Source organism: Xiphophorus maculatus, chromosome 17 (assembly GCF_002775205.1).
Source record: "Xiphophorus maculatus strain JP 163 A chromosome 17, X_maculatus-5.0-male, whole genome shotgun sequence".
Taxonomy (NCBI): Eukaryota; Metazoa; Chordata; class Actinopteri; order Cyprinodontiformes; family Poeciliidae; genus Xiphophorus; species Xiphophorus maculatus.
The window spans coordinates 2,698,626-2,720,220 of record NC_036459.1 but is presented as its reverse complement, the minus strand read 5'-3'; the positions used below and the strand labels follow the sequence as shown (position 1 = coordinate 2,720,220).

The window sequence follows — 21,595 nt, the reverse complement described above, 5'->3', positions numbered from 1 at the left end:
GAAGAGACATCTGGTGGGTCACCGCATCTCCATGACAACCATTACCCACAATCCACAGGCAAACTGGCTTTTTACGTCCAGATTTACCACGTCTGGATTCTTCTGGTGCAAAGTTACAACGCACGTCGACGGCGTAAAATGCGACGTGATTTTCAGACTGCAGACATTTTGAAAACCGTCAGGATAATTCCACTCATGGCTGCGGCTCCAATCGGATCTTTCTGGTAAAAAGATCAGAATCGGTCCGTTTATGCTGCAGGGAAAAAGTCGGATTTGGGTCGAATTCGCCTGCTGTCCCAGAGGTTGGAGCTTTCTAAAGCTTTCTAAAACTCACAGTGGGATGGTGCAGAAGAGGAACATATTTTGAGAGTTTTTTCCACCAGGCCAGTAGAAGTAGAGGAACCGGACCAGAACCGGACGCCGTCCCAGATGAAGAGTGGTTTAGCAAACCGAATCGAAGCGTTCTGAACGATCGGCCTCTCCTCAGCAGCAGTTACTCTTAATTATCCCCACTTCATTTAGCTCGGTAAACAATTAACCCAACATGACTGTGAGGCCTGATTGAAGGATCTGGTATTAGCTATGACACGTCTCCTCCACCCTGACTCCGCTAAGTGTTTAACACCGTTAGCCTCCATTTACAGTCTCCTCCATCCTCTTCCTCCTGCTAATCAATACACTTAAACGGCGCCACCAACATGCAGAGGGAAGATGGGAAGTTAATTTAAAGAAGACTATTAATATTTCTGTAGTTAAAGAGGAGCGGACGCGCGTGACGTGGCGGAGGTTTGCCTTCCTGCTTGCCGTAGCGTTTGGGTTTTACTACCAATTACAGCCTTTAATTGAATTGATTTCGATAATGAGCCTCTGTAATGACACCGCTGTGGGAATGTGTGTGATGAATGAGCCGCTGCTGTTTTTTTTATGGACCTAAATAATTTGTAAAGAGGCGGACAGCGTTTACAGACGAGAACACACACACACACACACACAGACACACACACACGCTCGCTGCCGACCGGTCAGCCTTCCTAGAAACCATTTGTCCGAGCTCCAAGCCCTTCAGCCTGTTGCATAATATCCTCCAGGCTATAACACATGAATGTTTGATGGCATACAGCTCTCTACACGGAGCATTTAATATCCTTTGCTGCTGCAGTTTCATCGTTTTGACCAACCACCAACTCGCCGCTTACGCTCTGCGTAACAAACAGCCAACGACTCTCCGGCTCCCTCTGACTACAACCGTTAGCTTCTCCGACAGTAAAGCCAATTCCAACCAACCAGAGCTGATGGAAACCAATCACCTTCTTGGAAAAAAGTCGATTCTTTTTCTAATTGGTAAAATCATTCAGATCAAACTAAGTTTAATATCAGACAAATCATTCAAAACCTTTCAACAGAAAAGCTTCAACAGAAATATTTTATTTAGCATTCAGTTGCCTGTAAATCTAAAGTCCTTCAGTGTCCCACTGCACCTGAAAGCATCTCTGCAGCAGGACGGCTAAAGTTTGATCTTTACTCTATGAAGCTTTTTGAAAAAATGGGACATCAGACACAAACAGGATGAGAGTCAAAGGAACAGAGCTGTTTCCCTGAGAGAAATACACCACCACACTCCTATTGGGTCACACAAATGTTACAGAAAACACTTTACATGAAAACACTGCATGGTGTATTTATATGAAGCTTTAATGGAAATATTATTGCTTTCACTTTTGTCTTTAATTTTCTTCAATGGGTTTCAGTTGTGGTGAACCTGGAACAGCAACGGGATGATTGCACAAGTCTGCACCTCGAGGCAATTCAGACTAGATGAAGGTGAAAGAAAAACACTAAAAATCTCAGACTCAGCCGCTTTGTCTTCCCTTTAGATAAACATGTAGGTTCTGGGAGTCTGAAGCAGCATCCTGCTCTATTTCCCTCATTTAAATCTCTCCTTTGGAAAGTCATCAGATGGAAAAGCCGGCTGGGGAAAGTGGAGAGCGAGTGGGACCAATAAATATTTAAAGCAGGCAGATTGGGCATTAAATTTATTTGCCTTTCAAATGTGTTTGGTAAAACAGGGGGCTTGTTTACAGCGTGTCTGCATGACTGACCACTTGGGATTCTCTCCTCTAAAACAGCACATCTATCCCATGAAGCCAGAGATGAAATGGGCTCCTAGTCAACAAAAATGGCTCTTTAAACACTTTAAAACAAGAACCTTGAGAAATATATCAAAATAAAAGTGTTTATTTAAATGCTTCATGAATAATTTGGAGATACTTTTTAGATTAGTAACAGAATTGCCAAAAAGCCGGAGCTGCTGAAGCGTGAAGACGGCCAACAAAGATATAAATAAATAAAAACGTTGGTGCAGGATTATTAATAGAATGAAATAAAAATGACAAAATAAAGAATAAGCAAAGCTTTTCTAAGTCCTGAGCCGTTTTCTGGAGAGAGAGATCAGAATGAAAACAGCAAACAGCTCAGTTTATATTTATTTCCTTCTCTTGTTTTCAATTAGAAAAATATAATGTGGAAGAACTGATGGTTTCATGAACACAACATTCATTATTATCCCGTTTTAAAAACATGTGCAGCTTATATAGGAAGAATAAAAAATGCAAGCTGGACTCAAATTTGTAAGATAATATCTATTTCAATATTTCACCAAATCAACAGCATTTTCTAGATTTCTCTCTTTTGAATTATAATTTCTTACAAACCCAACTAATATTTTGGTAGAAAAAATAATCCTTTTGATATTACATTTACAATGCAGGAATAGTACAACTCATAAATAACAGTAGGTCAGATTATTCAGCGTTGAAGCTAAAATGTTCAACTTCATGCCAATATTAAGAGAAACACTCCACACTTTTCTCCAGGAGCAAACGCTACAATATGAAGATATTTAAACTTTAAATGGTTAGAATGAAGCCTTGTTGCTTTCACTGAAACATTATGTGAGTAAAATGAAGTTCAGAAGTTCGCGAAGTTAGACCGAAGCGTTGCGTACTTAGACCGAAGCGTTGCGTATTTAGAACGAAGCGTTGCGTATTTAGAACGAAGCGTTGCGTACTTAGAACGAAGTGTTGCGTACTTAGACCGAAGCGTTGCGTATTTAGAACGAAGCGTTGCGTACTTAGAACGAAGCGTTGCGTACTTAGAACGAAGCGTTGCGTATTTTGACCGAAGCGTTGCGTATTTAGAACGAAGCGTTGCGTATTTAGACCGAAGCGTTGCGTATTTAGAACGAAGCGTTGCGTATTTAGAACGAAGCGTTGCGTATTTAGAACGAAGCGTTGCGTATTTAGACCGAAGCGTTGCGTATTTAGAACGAAGCGTTGCGTATTTAGACCGAAGCGTTGCGTATTTAGAACGAAGCGTTGCGTATTTAGACCGAAGCGTTGCGTATTTAGAACGAAGCGTTGCGTATTTAGAACGAAGCGTTGCGTATTTAGAACGAAGCGTTGCGTATTTAGAACGAAGCGTTGCGTATTTAGACCGAAGCGTTGCGTATTTAGAACGAAGCGTTGCGTATTTAGAACGAAGCGTTGCGTATTTAGAACGAAGCGTTGCGTATTTAGACCGAAGCGTTGCGTATTTAGAACGAAGCGTTGCGTACTTAGAACGAAGCGTTGCGTATTTAGAACGAAGCGTTGCGTATTTAGAACGTAGCGTTGCGTACTTAGAACGAAGCGTTGCGTACTTAGAACGAAGCGTTGCGTATTTAGAACGAAGCGTTGCGTACTTAGAACGAAGCGTTGCGTACTTAGAACGAAGCGTTGCGTACTTAGAACGAAGCGTTGCGTATTTAGAACGAAGCGTTGCGTACTTAGAACGAAGCGTTGCGTACTTAGAACGAAGCGTTGCGTACTTAGACCGAAGCGTTGCGTACTTAGAACGAAGCGTTGCGTACTTAGAACGAAGCGTTGCGTACTTAGAACGAAGCGTTGCGTATTTTGACCGAAGCGTTGCGTATTTAGAACGAAGCGTTGCGTATTTAGAACGAAGCGTTGCGTATTTAGAACGAAGCGTTGCGTATTTAGAACGAAGCGTTGCGTACTTAGAACGTAGCGTTGCTTACTTAGAACGTAGCGTGTACGCTGTACGCCATCTATATCAGTGTCGTTCATCTTATCTTTTGTCGTTAGCGCAGCTAGCATATAGCCACCCTCCTGTCTTTTTCTGTCAGCCTCATAGTCAAATTACTTCTGAACAACACTGTTGTGTTAGCCTTGTCGGCTAAAAACGTTGCATGTCTTTTTCTGGATGTACTTGTTTTATTCCTGCAGTGCAGTTAGCTGATGTTACCTTTTAGCATTAGCTTATCAGTAGAGGGTGTAATATTTTAATATGTAATATAAAAATATTAATTTCATTGTGAATCACCCTAAATTAAACCTTAGGGATAATAAATGCCTCAGTTTTTGCTGGATTAAATATGATTTTTCACTGCTTTCAATTTGAGTTTTTATGTCACTTAGACCAGGGGGTGGAAAGGTCCAGGCCTCCAGTCGCTGTCCTGCAGGTTTTAGATGAGCCACAGGTACAAAACCTGGAATGAAATGTCTTAATCACCTCCTCCTGGTGTGGATCGGTTCTCCAGAACCTTACTGACCTAATTAACCTGTTCGGGTGCTGCAGCAGAGGCTCATCTAGAAGTTGCAGGGCAGCAGCTCCAGGACTGGAGTTTGACACCTGTGGTTTAGACAGTTTAATTCAAGGAACCGACTTAAAAATTATGAGTTAAAAAGAAAAATAAATAAATATCCTCTGGCAACAGCTGATAAAAATGCCTCCAGGGTCTGATATCAATAATCACAGCATTTCCATCAGCTCCTGCTTGATCGTTTTCTCCAGTGTCTACAATATCTCACATCCTCCAGCGTGACTTGGCTCACTCAATAAACTGTTTCCACAGTTTGGCATGATGTATGATATCTAAAATCCCACAGCGTGAGCTGAGCTTTCCACAATTTCACCATCCATTTATCTACAATCAAACAGGGGAGAAGTGAATCTTTTATTATTTGTTCTGTTTAATTAAGACTATTTAAAAAGTTTGGCTTTGATTGCTGAAGTTCGCTGGTGTCAGCGTGGCGTTTGTGACAGTAGGAGCTGTTCATTTGGACAAATGATGTGTCATCCTAACTTAGTTTGGCCTTCATCTCCTCTGACAGATCTAATAAGCACTCAGACCTGCAGCGTGAACGCAGCCAGAGTCTCCAAAGCAAGTGTTCGGGTCGGCTTCAAAGCCCGGCGCAGCGGGGGTCCTGCGACCACGGGGCCTTTCGCATGAAAGGACCGGATTTCTCACATCACTGAGACCGATAATGCACATTATCACTTACAGTCTGTTTGCAGCGCTGTCCGCTGACTTGAAATAATAACCGACTGATTAAATGACTTATGTCTTTGGACTGTAAATTGCTGCTTTTAAACCTTAACCCTGCTTGAGATCCAGCCGGCTTTGAAGGGAGGCTTTGATGTGCCTTTGGTTGGAGGAACACACACAACCTTGAGGCCTGCGTTGTGCTGCCGAAGAGTGGCTAATTATCTCGGCAGCAGAAAGGTAAGGCGAGCGGGGACCGGCGTGTGTGGTCTCAGCGCGAAGGCGGCTTTTAATGAGCCCACGCTCTGATCCGCCCACGTCAAGGACAGGATCGGCGTGATCCCCGTCCCGACACGTGACCAAGCCTCCCCGGCTTTCCGTCAGGATTTTACATCCTTGAAAAGATTCTCTCTATTTTTGCGTCGAGGACAAAAAGATGGAGGCAGAGATCCAAGAAGATGGAGAAGAAAACAAGGATAAAAGGCTGAAACGCTCCAAGCTGGAGGGCGCTCTAGAGGACACTTCCTAGATTAGCTCCCCCCTCCCATCCGGCCCGCCGTGTTCCCTCCGACCCCGCTTCAGATGGGGAACAAGCGGCCCCGGGGCCCTCTCTATGGGCGTCTGGAGCCGGGTGGGTGGTTATCAGGGGACACGGGGCATTTAGACATCTGTCAGCTGCTAATGAAAGAGTTCAATTTAGTGGAAAATCTAAAACAACCTTGTCTGACGGGCAGGCTGACAGCTTTTAACTCGCCGTGAGTGTGTGTGAGTGTGTGTGTTGGAGTGGATCAGGAGGGGGAAATTAGAAAAATAAATTAATAAAAAGGTGAAAGTAACTGCAGAGGCATATTTTCTCTGCAGATGAAAGCGGAGGATGTGTGTGTTAGAGGCAGGCAGGCCGTGCAGCAGGGGTCGGGTCTTATGGCTTTAAATCGCTCCGGGGGGCGGCGCATGAATCCCAACGATAGATGGGTTATGGAAGGGGTGTGTGTGTGTGTGTGTGTGTGTGGTGGGGATGAACACATGGCTCTCCAGGCAACACTCTGTCTCCACCCCCCTCGACCTTCATTAGCGGGTCATTAGGAGAAGTTCAGGGAAAGCTGGAAAACAGTCGGCTCCGTTTGTCTTCACACAAACACTCATTATTGTTCTACGTTTTATTTTTTTATTTTTCATACTGCGCTGCGTCGTGACGGCGCATTAACGAAGCGAGGAGAGTCCGACCCAAAGCAGACAGATGTCTAGAAAACGGCTTTATTATCTGCTAATAACGGGTCGTCAGAAGACATTAATACTGAATAGAAACAGAAAATATTTAAGTATTTATTTATTTAATGGTTTACTCATATTTTGGAAATTTTTTTCCATTCTTCCAGAAATTCATAGGTGAAGTCAGACACTAATGTTCGGCAAGTATGGAGTCCCATTCCTGACTGAGTAGCTCTGATGGTGGACATTTCTGTTTATTTGTGGGCCCATGAACGCAGCATGTGGCGTAGGCTGAGAGGAGAAGAAGAAAAGCGGGGGATGTGATGTGGAATCAAAGCACAGAAGAAGAAGAAGAGGAGGAGGGTGACAAAGAAGAACAAAAGGTGTAGAAAGTTAAATTTTTCCTTTCCTTTATTTTTACCTCAACATGCTTTTTGCAGCCATTAATAATTTCCTGTCATCATTCTAACTGAATATTTGATTATCTGTTTCATTAAATTGGTAAAATGTTTTAAACTGGTTGCTTTTCAGGGGAAAAAATATTTTTAAAGATATTCCAGGCATTTTAAACAGCATTTAAGCTGCAGGCTGGTAAAGACCAATTTAGAAACCTAAATATGTTAGCAGGCCCACAGCATGATGCCACCACCACCATGCATGGCAGCTGGTTCACAAACTGAATAAATCATGATGTGTGATTATTACTTCATGATGGAAGAAAGGTCTGCAGGCTGGTTCCTTATTTTAAGGTTTTTTTCAAGTTGGGCCTAAAGCTGCAACAATAAGACTCACAATTGGTCAAAATTACAAAAAAACATCAAAATAGGCACAAAAAAAATTTAAAAAAGGAAAAAATCCTGCAGGTTTTAAGTTTACTCAGCATTTGGAGAAATGACTAAATATTGTTTAATATCTCAGGTGTGCACACATGAAAATCATATCTGGACACATTTAAGTGCAGCGACTGGCAGCATGAAGAGCGTTCCTGCCCCAATCCAACATGGCTGCCGCTGGCCACTGCCAGAACCAGCGTCCTTTCTGCAGTTTGGGCCCTTTCCAGCTTTCCACTCTGATTGCATCTCTCCCTGTTAAGTTCTTGGGTTTGGAAAGAGCGATAGAGCGAGGGAAGGGAAGAGAGCCAACTCAAACATTGTTCCACTGGCTTTTACAAGCTCACAGAGTGGGCGAGTTAATAAGCAGGTATTGGTTTTTAACGGCGGCCCGTTTATTGCTTTGGCCTCGGGCGAGCGGCAGCGCTCCACTCCACCTTTTCCCCGTCCGTCCGTACATCAGCTCCACTAATCTCTGGCTCGGCTCTCGGCCCGCTCCGCCTGCTCGCCTTTTGTTTCCACGTTTCTCTGAGCAATTAATCCCGACTCCTCATCAAGCGCTGGCTTTTAGCCCCGCCCCCTAACCTTTTCAGCCTCGTCGAATCAGAAGCATTTATGAAAAGACGAAATCAGAAACAAAACCGCATCAATTCTGCGTTATTATGTTGCTATTGATTGTGTCTGCTGCAGGTACATGCTGCTGATCCTTGCGCTGCGGTTTATTCAATTTAAAAGCATATCTCTCAGTCAATACGGGACGATCTGACATCCGCGAGTCATTGTTGTGCGTCTCCGACATGATGAATGCGGTGCAGCTTTAATTACGGACATATTGAGCTGTTGATCAGTGTCATCTGGTCCTCAGAGGACGGCTCCCTCAAGGTTCCGCAGCACGGAGCAAAATGAGACCAAAACCCTCCAAACTGGGATTAAAAGCTTTTCATTCCTGGTTTAAACGCCGATTTCTGCGTTTGATGCTTTGTGGAAATTTCTACAAGCAGAAAGAAGAGGCGTGTGGGTCGTGTTGCCCTGCGGTTTGTCTTACAGGCGATAAAACTCTCTCTGTCCGCTCCATTAGCCTTTTAAACTGAAACTGCCTCGCAGCCAACATGTAAAAGCTGCAGAGCCTCTCCGTGCAAAGGTTACGTTGAAAATAAGATGGATTACATCAACGATTCCTGATTTTTTTCTCTGCTGATTCTCAGTTATAAAATAGAACATTAAATACAGATTACAGGTTCTGCAGATTAGGATAAATGGACCTATAATCTAGACACATTTTGCACCCCGTGTACGAAGCTGTTGCAGAAATGCTGCATCCCAGGTGAACAAATTAGCGTCATCACAGATCTTTCCTTCAAGCAGAAACAAACTCCATCAGGGTTTACACTCCTTCTGTTATTTGCAGTTTTTGCTGTTGGATTGATTTTCATTATGTAATTACATAAATCTCAACATAATACAAATTTTAATGCAATTTATTAAATGTTTGTTCCGTTGGGAACCTTTGTATTTCCATGTTTCTGGTACATCTGTAAATCTGACGCACAAACGACATCCTCCATGGATCGCTGAGTTTTAACTTCTGCTTCTAAAAACCGATCTGATTGGACGCTGCAGAAGCCTGTCATTGTGTTCAGGTTGTGCTAAAACCAGCTAGCGAAGCTGTTCAAACCCACAGGAGAAAAACTGCTTCGATTTGATGATAAAATTATATTTTAGCACAGAACTGTTATCTTGAATGTTCACTTTATGAGGGCCACATGAATATTAAAGCGAGCCAGATTTGGCCCCCAGGCCATGAGTTTGAAACATGTCCCTTAGTACATCTATTTCTGATTTGATCATAAATATGTTAAAATAGGATAGAAGAAAATATTTACCAGTTTCTGCACAAATATTTGTAACAAGACCTGAGAAATATTATGCTTTACATATTGAAGAAAATTCTAAATAAAACTGTCCAGTAAATAAATGTAGACAGTTACAGAAACAGATTCCTGGTTATGTTGGCAGGAGTACAGACAAAGGATCTGAAGGTTCAGTTTAGCTGCATCAGGATGAACATTTCCTCCGACTCTCAGCAGGTTGCAGGTTTACCTGACCGGAGCGGATAGGACGGCGTTACCGAGGCGATTTCATGTCCTGTAATCCTAAACCTGCTGCTGCCTCTGTCCTCAGGCTGCTTCTCTCCTCCAGCTGCGGATCACCGGACGGATCAACAGGCTGACTTTAACCCTCTTATTCCGCTCGCAATTAACACGCTTCCTCTGCGCACAGAAAGTGGCAGCATTCTGGCTCCATACGGGGAATTTGAGGGATTCCCAGCTTCCCTCCTGAACCGCCCGGGAGGCCGATCCAATGATCCACTGGAGGAAGCTGAAGGTTTGTAAGCGGACCAAAGTTTGCTGCTTTAGTTTGGTTTTGTGTTCACACTCACCAAACGAACCGGACTTTCAAGACTAATGGACTGGAGTTGGATAAAGCAGAATAAACTGGGTTGGTGGGAATTAACCCAAAGACATAAATATATGTCTGATGACATCAGATGATTGTTTTTCCTGTTTTTGCAGTGGCCACCCCGGACAGTGACGCCCTGAGCAGAGAGTCGTAATGCCCATCTGACCCACTGAGTCCAGTAACACTGTACAGAAGAGCAAGGAAATAAGTAGGAGAGCAGTGTGTCTTTTCTTGGTTTAACGACTTTTATATCTCATTAAAAGCCAAATAATTTCGTGTCTAAATGAGAACAGTGTAACAGTAAAACAGGATGTGTGTCATTTAGAAGCAGCTTAGTGAGAGGACGGAGACGGAGGAAGTCCCTTTATGACTTTTTAAGATGCTGTAATCTGTCAGGATTGTTTTTCCACACTGAGTGACAAACTGACACTCATTCGTTAGAACAAACTGCTGCATGCTAGCCTCTATAAGCTTGTTTTTATAGAGATGTCCTGCTGATCTCTTGTTCTGTGATCTGAACAAGAGAAACCTGAGTAAATAAAGGAAACTACTAAAAATAATCATGTTTTCTACAGTAGAGAATGAGAAGATTTTAGACGAACGACCAGCAGTCCTGGTGGAACCTCTGGATGTTAAAACTGTGCTAGAAAGTTTAATTTGCATCTCTGCAGGCCCAATAAAGAGACTACATTACATCTCTGACTCCTGTAGCTCCACCAAAACAAATCCAGCTCTTTCTAATGTTATTATCCAGCTGGGAGACACCTTCAGCTCGGCTCCGAGCTCCACGCCATTCACAGCGTGTTCCTCTGGAGGAACAATGCTTCCAAACAGGAGTATTTGTTTCCAACAAACTCCCAGCGGCGGCTTCCTTCAGCATCTGCTTCCCTGCTTATCAACAACCAGGCTTCTCACACAAACTCCCTGCGACAGGCGGCTGCTCACCTGCGCGCGCCCGGTCACTCACCGCTGCTAAATGCGGTGTGGCAGCATGGAGGTAATCTCAGCGACACACGCAGGCCGGGGGCGAGCGCGCCTCAGGGCGCTGCTGGGAGTGTGTGATTAGAGCGAAAGGTGGGAAGAGGAGAAGCCAAGACACAAATACTCACCCCTGTTAAGGTCTTTATGTTATGCAGTGCATTCTGGGCTTCAAGGGCAGCTTTCCTTGTGTAAAACGTGACAAAACAGCAGCCTGGAGAGACAGAGGAAACACAGAGAGCAGAGGGATCAGCAACAAAGAGCAGCTTCTATATTCATCTGCTTGGCATCACCTGTCGACACCTGCAGACGCTGAGTGAATGTTAACAACACAAACATCCAGCGCCGAGATGACGAGAAGGCTTCTGGATCGGTTTCAAAGCTTGATGAGTCGAGTCGAGAGGAAGTGGCTCGCGGGGAGACGCAGGAACACGAAATAAAACGCAGAGAAACGGTGCAGCAGCAGCTTCCTCCTCATTAATCCTGCAGCAATCAGAGGAAAGCTGCAGAAGGAAGCGATGCCTTCACTGACCTGATTTACTCTGTAATTACAGACATGAAGGTCAAGCCAGGAAGCAGAGAGCCTCTACAAATTCACACTTATGGCCTGTTTGTTCCTCAAGTCATAAAATAACTGATCATTTCTCTGGGCAGAAATCTGTTAAATTTATCTTCTGACATTAAATATGGACCAAATATTACAGTTTGTGAACTGAGGTTCCTTCAAAATCCCTAAAGATTCATTTGGATTAATTTTACAAAACAGTCAAATTATTTAAAATTCTGGGAAAAAAAGTTGTTAAAAATATTTTAATGATAAAAATATATTACTACCGTTATCAATATTATTATTTCTAATACTTACTATAATTATATTTTATATCATATTTTTATATTACTTTATATGTGTCTATAATGACTATAGCTACTACTACAAATTGTTATTTATAATAATAAAAATATTTCTAATAATTTCTAATAATTATTTATATCATCAATAATAAAGATTTTACAGTTTTTTAAATTATTATTCCATATTTTATTTGAAGATTAATTTCTGTACTCAGTTTTTTTTATTGTACTTTTACCTACAAAAGTCCTCAGAAGAATCTAACATGTAATTATGGAAAATTATCAGTAGGGCATTTATTAATATTCTGTTTACCTTCCATACTCCATCATGTTTGACCTGATGGATTATATTTAATCCCAAACATTAAACATCATTTCTGCAAACCTGCAAAGTGCAGCAGGTTTCTGAGTCCCTGCAGAGGAAGAGAAGAGCTGCAGTCTGGCTCTGCAGAAATCTGCACATTCATACAAAAACCCCAGGAAGAAAACATGGAGGCCAGACAGAGAGGCGTGGCTCTTCTGCAAACATCTGCTGTCTGTTGGTCTGCGTCCGAAAATCTGAAGATCCTTCTGTCTGAATCAATTCATAAAAAGATCTTAGAAGTTCTTTTGGATCCAGACTGAGGATGCGGCACAGAATACATTACACACCGAGGGTTTGAGAGTGTGTTGCATCAAACATCAGCTGGTTTTATTAGAGAGGTAAATATCCCATTATCGCGCCGCAGCCACAGGTGAGCCGCTGCCGGATCGTCGTTCTGGAGCCTCCAGTTTTTGCCATCTGTTAATTTCTGTGTTTATTTGTCCAGCGGTGAGCAGAAAGCGCTTTTGTTTAAATCTGCTGTGTTGTTTTCCTGTTGTGCTCCCGACACAAATCAAATCAGCCGGACCGAGACGGAGCCGCTGCTGGTTCTGACGGCCGGTAATGCTCGCCCTGCTGTCCAGCAGCGAGCATCTGGAGCGGGTTTCGCCTGCTGTCCCAGAGTCCCAGTGATGAGGCCGGGAGCGAAATGGATCTGGATTCCTGCAGCGTCCTGCGGGAGCAGCTGGCCCCTCGCCTGGCACCGGGGACGTGAGCTGGATGCCGCTGCACCGCGTTGTGCTGCGCCGCGCTGCGTCCGCCGCTGCATTAACATGGATAACACCGGGCTTAGTGTCTGCTTCACCTCCACAAACCCACAGTCCACCGCATGTCACTTCCTGTCGCCTTCTAATGGGACAATCAGCAAGATGAAGGAGGAATTTAGACTTAGAAGAGCATGAAAAGCAACATACACAAACAGAAGAGCTCCTCCTCCCCCACCTGTTGCTGAAAGTCATCAGTCAGCTGCGTGTGGAAGTCCAATGACAACTAAGCAAAAACCAAAAAACCCACAAGAGAAGTAGAGATATTTTCTAATAAACAATCACCAACGCTCAAATAAGACAGAAAACACAACGAGTCAGTTTTAGAGTGTGTCCTCAAGTTTTTCTTAGTTAAATATTCTTTAGGTTTTTTCATACTTTGGTTCATTTTTAGGCTGAAGTTTGTATTGTGATCATGTCTACATCGATTGGATAATAAAGACTCAACAGAAAAATGTTCAGTTATTGTTGAACAACCAACTGATTGGTGTTTTCTCCAAACTGCTGTCTGCATGTGTGGAGAGAAAAATAAGTCAATCTAACATAGAGCTGGATAATAAATATCGCGATAGATCAATAAATATTACGTCTGATAGAATATTCAATGTGTAGAATATCTCTGACTCTGATCCAGAGTGAGGGATCAGAGTCAGGTTGGTGGAATCAACTAACTCCCTCGCTCTTTGGTTGCCTAGCAACAATCTGTTGAGCAACCGACACAGGTGAAGGTTTGGCCACCGAGCTTCATAACATGGCTGAGTTCAGCTCCACAGACAAACTGTGGAATAAACAAAACATTAAAAATAATCAAGTCGAGCCTGACTGACAGGCTAAAGCTGCTCCATCATGTTTATCTGGCTCAAAAAATAATGAAATGAAGGTTAAATAGTGGCCCAGTCAAAGCCTGGACTTTAAAATGCCCGAGGTGTGTTTGGTTTAAAGTTAAGCAGGCTGTAGCCTTGGAGCCACATTAGCTGTTAGCGTAGCCTCGGCCCGCAGCATTACTACTATTATCATTCCAGTTGCACCGGTGTTCACATTTTGGCCCCCGGTGCGCCATTTGCAATTCCAATAAACAGTGTTAGCCACTAGCCACAAATTACGATTCTAGTGGCGTTTCCTGCAGAGCTGGACATGTGAGGGTTAGCTTTTGGTGTTAGCATTAGCGATTCTGGCGGCATATAGCATGCAGGGGGGCTGGCCGCCGCCGCGCGTTGAGATTCCCGAGCCGTCGCCGCGCCTTGGAGCCATGCAGCATGTGGCGGATCGTCCCAGGTGGTGGGCTGTCAGGACGGGGATCAAAGAGCAGAGGAGCGGACCTCACACACACACACATTTACACACCCGGGTGTGTCACTTCCACCTGTTTAACAGTCAGCACACTCGCTCGCAGAAAAAAAACCTGCAGTGAGTCACAGAGTGACACAGTTATCTGAGGAGCCTGTCTACAGCGACGCGTCGCATTTACACAAACACGCTTTAAAAGTGCTAAAAATGTGCTGCCGACTGGCATAAATGCTTCTTCCGGCGGTTTTTGTGAGTCTTTTCTCGCAGCACAAACATTTACTCTGAGGCAGAGAGGCTCAGAGCGCCGAGATCCGCTCTGCTTGAGTTGTTGAAGAGGGACTCTCAAAAAATACACACCAGAGACGAGCGCACACAAACTCCAGGAGAGGGTAAATCTATTACAGGCTGCTGCGTGTGTGTGTGTGTGTGTGTGTGTGTGTGTGTGTGTGTGTGTGTGTGTGTGTGTGTGTGTGTGTGTGTGTGTGTGTGAGAGAGAGAGAGAGAACAACAGGAAGAGGAGCTAAGAGGACAAGAGGAAGAAGGGCAGAGGGTGTGCACCACAGAAGAAGAAGAAGAGGGATGGGGAGGAAGAGGTTGTGAACAGAATAAAGAGCAGAGGAGGGAGATGCCGGTTCATAAATGCTTCATGGAGGCTGAAAGGCGGCCTTTGACTGAGCGAAGACCTCCCCCTCCCCAACCTGTTTCTGTCAACACATCCAGCCTCTGGAACAACAGAGCAGCAGCTACGGTGGTCCTGATGGGTCAAATTGACCTCACATGTCAGCTTTTACTTAAAATCATTCCCAAATGCAGCGCAAAGATTCACCTTCACTTCTTCCACATTTTACTGCAAACTTTAACTTATAAAACCATAAAAACAGGTTTTAATATTAAATCCTTAATATTGATTTAAAAAATCATGTAAAATAACATTAAAATGACGAATCTCATGGCGTTGAAGCTTAACAGATAATATTTAAAAAATAGTAATTTTTTAACACATTAGCATCAAATAATTACCAGTATCAGTAATTTAAATTAATCATGCTAATAGCTGTTCATTTTGAAGAAAGATCAACACGAGGTGAGCCGCTCACATCAGATCTGACATTTCAAAAGTAGATTTGCTTAATGGAAAAACGACAAATAAGAAAAAACAAAAAATTGATTAAAACTTTCGGCGTTTTATTTTGGCCGAATCCAAACTGCAGTGGAAAAACTTTTTAGTATCACGAGTCACATGAAACCATGAAGAAGAAAACGACAGGAAGTGGTAGCAGGACGATGGAGCAGCGTGTTTATCAATGACTTATTAAACTTATTCACATGATTCTAATTGTGTTTCTCATTTAATGGAAACAATGCAACTGTAAAATAGTGTATTTTGTGCACATTTATAACATTTACAACAGAAACAGCAACTGGTTCCTAAGAAGAGAGAAAATCCACAGAAATGCTGAAAAAGGTCCAGAGATCAAACATTAACATTTCCTCCAGCTTTAAGATGCATCTCACCTCCAAAACACCTGAACGAAGGAACAACAGAACGAACGACAGAACGAAGGAACGACAGAACGAAGGAACGACAGGACGAAGGAACGACAGAACGAAGGAACGACAGGACGAAGGAACGACAGGACGAAGGAACGACAGAACGAAGGAAGGAAGGAAGGAACAACAGAACGAACGACAGAACGAAGGAACGACAGAACGAAGGAACGACAGAACGAAGGAACGACAGGACGAAGGAACGACAGGACGAAGGAACGACAGAACGAAGGAACGACAGGACGAAGGAACGACAGAACGAAGGAAGGAAGGAAGGAACAACAGAACGAACGACAGAACGAAGGAACGACAGAACGAAGGAACGACAGAACGAAGGAACGACAGAACGAAGGAACGACAGGACGACAAAACGAAGGAAGGAAGGAAGGAACAACAGAACGAACGACAGAACGAAGGAACGGTTCGTTACCACCAGAGCTGAATGACTGCTGATGAGGTGATTCAGGGTTTGTTGGACTTGAACAAGCTGCTACACGAAGTGAATTCTTTGTTGTTTTCATCGTAAAGAAATTAAATACAAGTATTTACGGAGCAGAAAATAGCTTTCTGAGTTTCCTCTGCAGGCGCCGTCAGGCTTGGCTTTTATCATCACCTTCACTGAGGAGGATAAAGCTAAAAAAGAACAACATGCTCATGCAAAGGAGACAAATCAGAAAGCACTGCGCATGAATGACGTGCAGCCGCCTTTTATTTTGTCTTTTACCGACCCGAGGTGACCAAATGAAATGCAAACCTGCTATTTATACTCTGATGAGAAGCTGCACTTCCACACTGAGATAAAGAGGCAGACTTTCACAGGGCAATGCCCCTTCTAAGCAGAGATGGCAGTTTCATGGTCAGCTAATCTTGTTCCAGGATTACCATCTGCAGCGCAAATCAAAGAAAAGCAGCCAACACCGAAAGCGACAGAGGCAGAATCGAGTCAAACCGTGTCATTCCGAGAAGCAAAGCAGCAAATGTCAGAAGCTTTTTGCTCCCAGGAAACCAAATCCTGAACAAAGTAAAGCTGGAGTGTGCTCAGCATCAGATTCTGACAAGAAGATGGCGAAGCCTGAGAGGACAATCATGTGCTTTCTTGGTGGACACTTCACAGCCTGACCGACGTTCCCATCAGAAAGTATCAGAACAAGTTCTGCTCACGTCTTCTGGGTGTCAGCTTCCACTGGGTTCTGCTGAAAATAAGAAAAGACAAACTGTACGCAGTCGGTTCCTGCAGTGTGACTGAGGCTGAAAGTCCCAGCAGAGTTCTGAGGAAACGAGCCGATCCGTCAGAGACCAAGTTAAACTTTAAGTTCGAAAAGAACCAAAAACACCCAGAAGAACTTTACTCAGAAACCCAGTTACCAAACTTTGGGTTTGAGAGATTTAATTTGTTTTCCAATAAACTCGTTGGGTTTCCACAGGTCAGAGTTCAGGGCGGCCATCTTGTTTCATAAGCAGGTTTATAGTTTCAGTTTATTTGGACGTTGAATTCAAGTCAAACCTACAATAAAATTAAATATCAGAGTCAGGCTGTTTTACAGTTTTAGCAATGAGAATAAAGTTTTAATATTAGGAGAATGAAAAATATAAAACATGAAAAATAAAAAAGTAAATATCCAGGCCTTTTCTCATTGAAACAACTTTATTTCTTTATGTTCTTCTGGTCTTTATTGTGCTAATATTTTCATAACTAACATTCTCATAATGCTCTATTATACGACTCACAAAACGGATGATTGAAATAAAAAACTGTTTTTGAAAATATTTCCTATCATTTGTAATTTGTTTTCATAGTTAATTCATGAAAGACAAAAATAACCTTTAAATCCAGAGAATCGTTTCTTCTTCTGCATTTTCCGGTTGAATATTTCTAGAAATTCAGATTTGTTTTATTGATAATACCATCAGATTTTCATCTCTACATATTCTTTATAACCTTCCCTGACCACTGGAAACCATTTACTTCATGTTTTTTGCCTTAAAACATTTAAAATCAGCAGAAAACAGCCAATAAAACCAGGTGAGAAGTGGATAAGAAGCTGATGAACATCCCAGATCCCTGCGCTGATGTGTGGAACATAAATAGGTTATGATCACGTATTCAGAACGTCGCCGTGCAAAACGCTAAATCACTCCACACTGAATCCTCATTTCAGGCTGAGAGGAGAAAAGGAAAAACGTTTACAGGTTATAAAGGCCGACCTGCATGCTCTGATAACAGCCCTTTTGTTTCCTTTGTGCTGAAATAGGATGAACTCCTGCTGAAAATGATGCGGCTGAAATTGTGAAAAATCTGCTCCGAGGTAGCAATTCAAGCCGGCAGTTTAAGTGGCGATAAGTAATTGGTGTTTAGTTAAAAAAAACAGAACGAGAAAGAGAAACGCGCTCCGGATGCGTCCAGAGAATAAAACATTTCCAGCAGCTTCAGTCTTAAAGATGGAAATAATCAGAAACTCTTCAGTTTATCGCTCTGCAGTCATTTACCTCAGAATAAGACAGAATAATAATCCATATTCATGATGATGCAATAAAAACTGGAGCACAAGTTTGAATTTACAGACAATTACAGACACTTCCACTAGTATTCATTTAAATCTACTTCAGAGTCCAAACTAAACCGCCTCTGAATCTTCCAGGTACAATCGGTACGGTTCATTTAAACCACTTTGTCTTTAGGATGTTTCAGATTAATTCATGGACTTTCTCCACAGTGAAGCCCGGAAACGTTTCATTTTCCTGCTAAACGTCGAGCTGTCCAGGTTTCTGGTGAACTTTAAGGATTTTTTTAACTCGTCTACTTTGTGCAGGAAAGCAGCCCCACATCATGATGCTGCCAACACGGCTGGCAGGACGGTCAAAGTTCAGGTCTTATGTAAGTTTCTGAGATGCTAATCAGTTCCTACTGTTGTAAACACCTTGTTGCCATGGTTACGCATTATATTAACTGTCCCAACATAAAAAAACAGGCAAAAATCCTCCCAGAGGGAATAATTGTTCAAATAACAGAAAAATAAATAAATAAAATATTTACATGAATTATTAAGAAAACAAATGGCTGAACTTAAAATAAAAACTTTCCTCTGATGTTTTTGCATCTCTTACGGTTGCTGCTAATCCAACAGATTAATAATCTCTGTTACTGATGCAGATTTTCATTGAGATTGTCCTGGAAGTAAAAACTTTTCTCAAAACGAGGCTGTAATTATTCAGGCTGAGTTTATCTACAGGAAATTTAGAAGCCAGTAAGTGTTGGAAATCTTTGCCTCTGATTTATTAGAGTAATATTTGCAGGTCTCAGGGGATGAAATTATCCTGTATCCATAGTTTGAAAAATTTACATAATTTCTTATTTCTAAGTGTTAAAATCTTCTTTTTCTTATTACAGCTGCAGGTTTGAGTCTGCTGAGGCTGAATCAGCACATGGGGAAAAGCCCCGCAGGTCCAGAGGAAGGGGAGGGGGGTATTAAATGTGGGGGAAGTGCCCAGGCCCAGCGGCACCGGGGGGCATTAGGGGCCGTGGCCCCCTGGACTGGACACTGTTTTGTTATTTTTACCTGACATTTGCTAACTTCAGTTATTGCTCCAGTAGAGGCTTCTGTGTCTCTGCCTTATGTCTCCCAGTGACTCTGTTCAGCCGTTACGAAAGTTAAATCCATCGTTAACGTGTCGTAACATGTTTTTCCGAGCCGCCTTTAAACGCTACATGAGCGCTCAGATGGTTTTAAACCTGCTGTTGCTGTGCAGAACTTTGCAGTTTTTCCCCCTAAATTAACAAACTGAGCTGATTAATGCAGATAAATGATGACTAGCTAATGATAATATATCACGCTAATGTTAGCTACTAATTGTCTGCAGCTCTGAAGAGACCTCTGCACTGAACCCTGTTGAATCTGGTGGTTATTCCACCAAATATTCATTTCTGAACCTCCTGAGTTCAAACATCAGTGTTGTTGCTTCTAAATGAATATTAACTTCTTTTCTTCGCATTGTTTGAGGTCTAAACGCTCTGCATCTTTTTGTTATTTTGACCATTTCTTATTTTCTGCTAATAAATATTAAATGTTTGCTTGTTGTCAGTAGTTCATAGAGTAAAATGTTCATTTTACTTAAACATAAAGAGTAAAACCAGAAAAACTGAACATTTTGGTCAAATTTTTTGCTGTATGTTCATTAGTGAGTTTTACTGCTTAAATTCACTTGAGTAACTTTTTTTATTATACTTTATTTATATTTATATTATATATATATTTATAAAAGTAGTTTGACTGAACTTGACTTTAAATAAATAGACATCAGAGATCGGAAACCTTCGATTTCTGCAACATGTGAGCTAAAGTTTATGCAAATTTGAACATAATTACTCCAAATTTTATAGACGTCACTGTTTATTTTGTAGTAATAAACATGGTTATTTTTATCTGAACAGTTACATTATGGTTTGTTTAGTTATAATACAGTAAAACTTTGTTTATTCTGTCCCTCCACAATAAACTCTGGAGGCTGTTAGCGCTGTTAGCACCTGAGGCCGGGTGCTAACAGCGCTAACAGCCTCCGGGTGGCGCCGGTTGTGTCCCTCCCCGCTCGGCGTCCGGCCCCTGAATGTGTGTAATTTGTGAGTGACAGCGAATGATGGGGAGCGCAGTCCGGATCTGACAGAGCAATAAAGAAGAGATTTACCGATGGAGAAACACAGAGCGGATGAGTGGAAGGCTTCAAACAATGGCGCCTCTCTGACGGGCGTTTGGCCGACGTTCTAATCCTGTTAACGCGGGACTCGGTCCAACTCACAGCACTTCACAAATCTATGCAATCCACTGGTTACTTTGGCGAGGAAGCACCAGCCCCCCCACCGCAGAGACAACAAGAGGCGTTTTTCTGGGAACCAAAGCCAACGTCTGGATGACCCAAAGTGCTCCACAAAGCATCTTCACTCATAACCAAGCAGCAATCTCCCCGTCGCTGAGCCATGCAGCAGCAGAAACCGGAAAAAACCCAGATGAGCTGAAAATCCACACAGAAAAAAAAGCTCCCATTAAAACCCACCTGCAGCTGCTCTGTAATTGGGCCTGGGTAGCGACTCAAAAAGCCAACGTCTAGTTAAGGCAATATAATTGGCCGCTCTGCTTTAGGAAAGAATGAAATAAATCAGTCCCCCGTCTCAGGTCGGCCCCGTCTCAACCGAATCCATTAGAGCAGATAATTGTTTTGGACGGAGCGGCGTTCGCTCAGCGTTGCCATAGCGGAGCGGGGGGAGGCGGTTGGACGCGGAACCGGAGCCGATCGGGAATCAGAGGCTCTATTCTCTGCCTGAGTGTTTATCTGGAATCATGGCTGCAGTTTTCACCAGATTCCTGTTTTCATCTCCTTCTATACATCAGAACGACATTTAAGTCAAAGGCAGCAGGACGGCGTTCAGACCAACAGATTATTGTGCAACATTTCTGTCAAACGTTTGAGGTTCAGTCTGAGATTATTTCATCTGTTGGTTTGTTTCTGCAGGTTTTAACAACAAACTAGCTCAAACATCCGATGGGAAAGGCTGGTTGGAAAAGAAAGCAAAATTAAGGATGTCTATTTGTGATAAACTCAAACAAGCTGAACAATATTAACCTCAATTTATAAAGAGCAAACCTGAAATATTTTTTAAAAATTGTAGCTTGGGAGGATGAAGCCCCGAGATTAGAAATTAGGAATAACAGTAATATTAGCTTCTGCACTGATATGTTTCCACTGTGTGTGTTAAACATGTGAGGTGTATTTGGTGTCTGAAGTATTTATGGTTTTCAGCTTTTCGTGGTTCCAATCCTCTTTGATTCACTTTGAAATCCTTCCTCAGGAATTCAAATCAAACTGTTTTCTCATCTGTTTCTGCAATAAGTTTTTACTCTTGCTTTAGGTAGATTTTGGCTTTTCCAAAAAAGAGTTAAAGTGCTAAAGAGGAGAAGGAGTTCAGGCGTGGCGAACGTTTACCTCACGTTTC

General features: G+C 42.6%; 1 protein-coding gene across 19 annotated transcripts in view; it reads right to left on the bottom strand.

The window, feature by feature from the left end:
* The window catches only part of celf2 (CUGBP Elav-like family member 2), a 210,299-nt gene that overhangs the window by 60,700 nt on the left and 128,004 nt on the right, over positions 1–21,595 (bottom strand). For all 19 annotated transcript variants that reach the window (XM_023350405.1, XM_023350406.1, XM_023350410.1 and 16 more), the window contains one exon: positions 10,932–11,014. In XM_023350405.1, the coding sequence (XP_023206173.1) occupies positions 10,932–11,014 (83 nt within the window). The remainder of the gene's footprint in view (positions 1–10,931; positions 11,015–21,595) is intronic.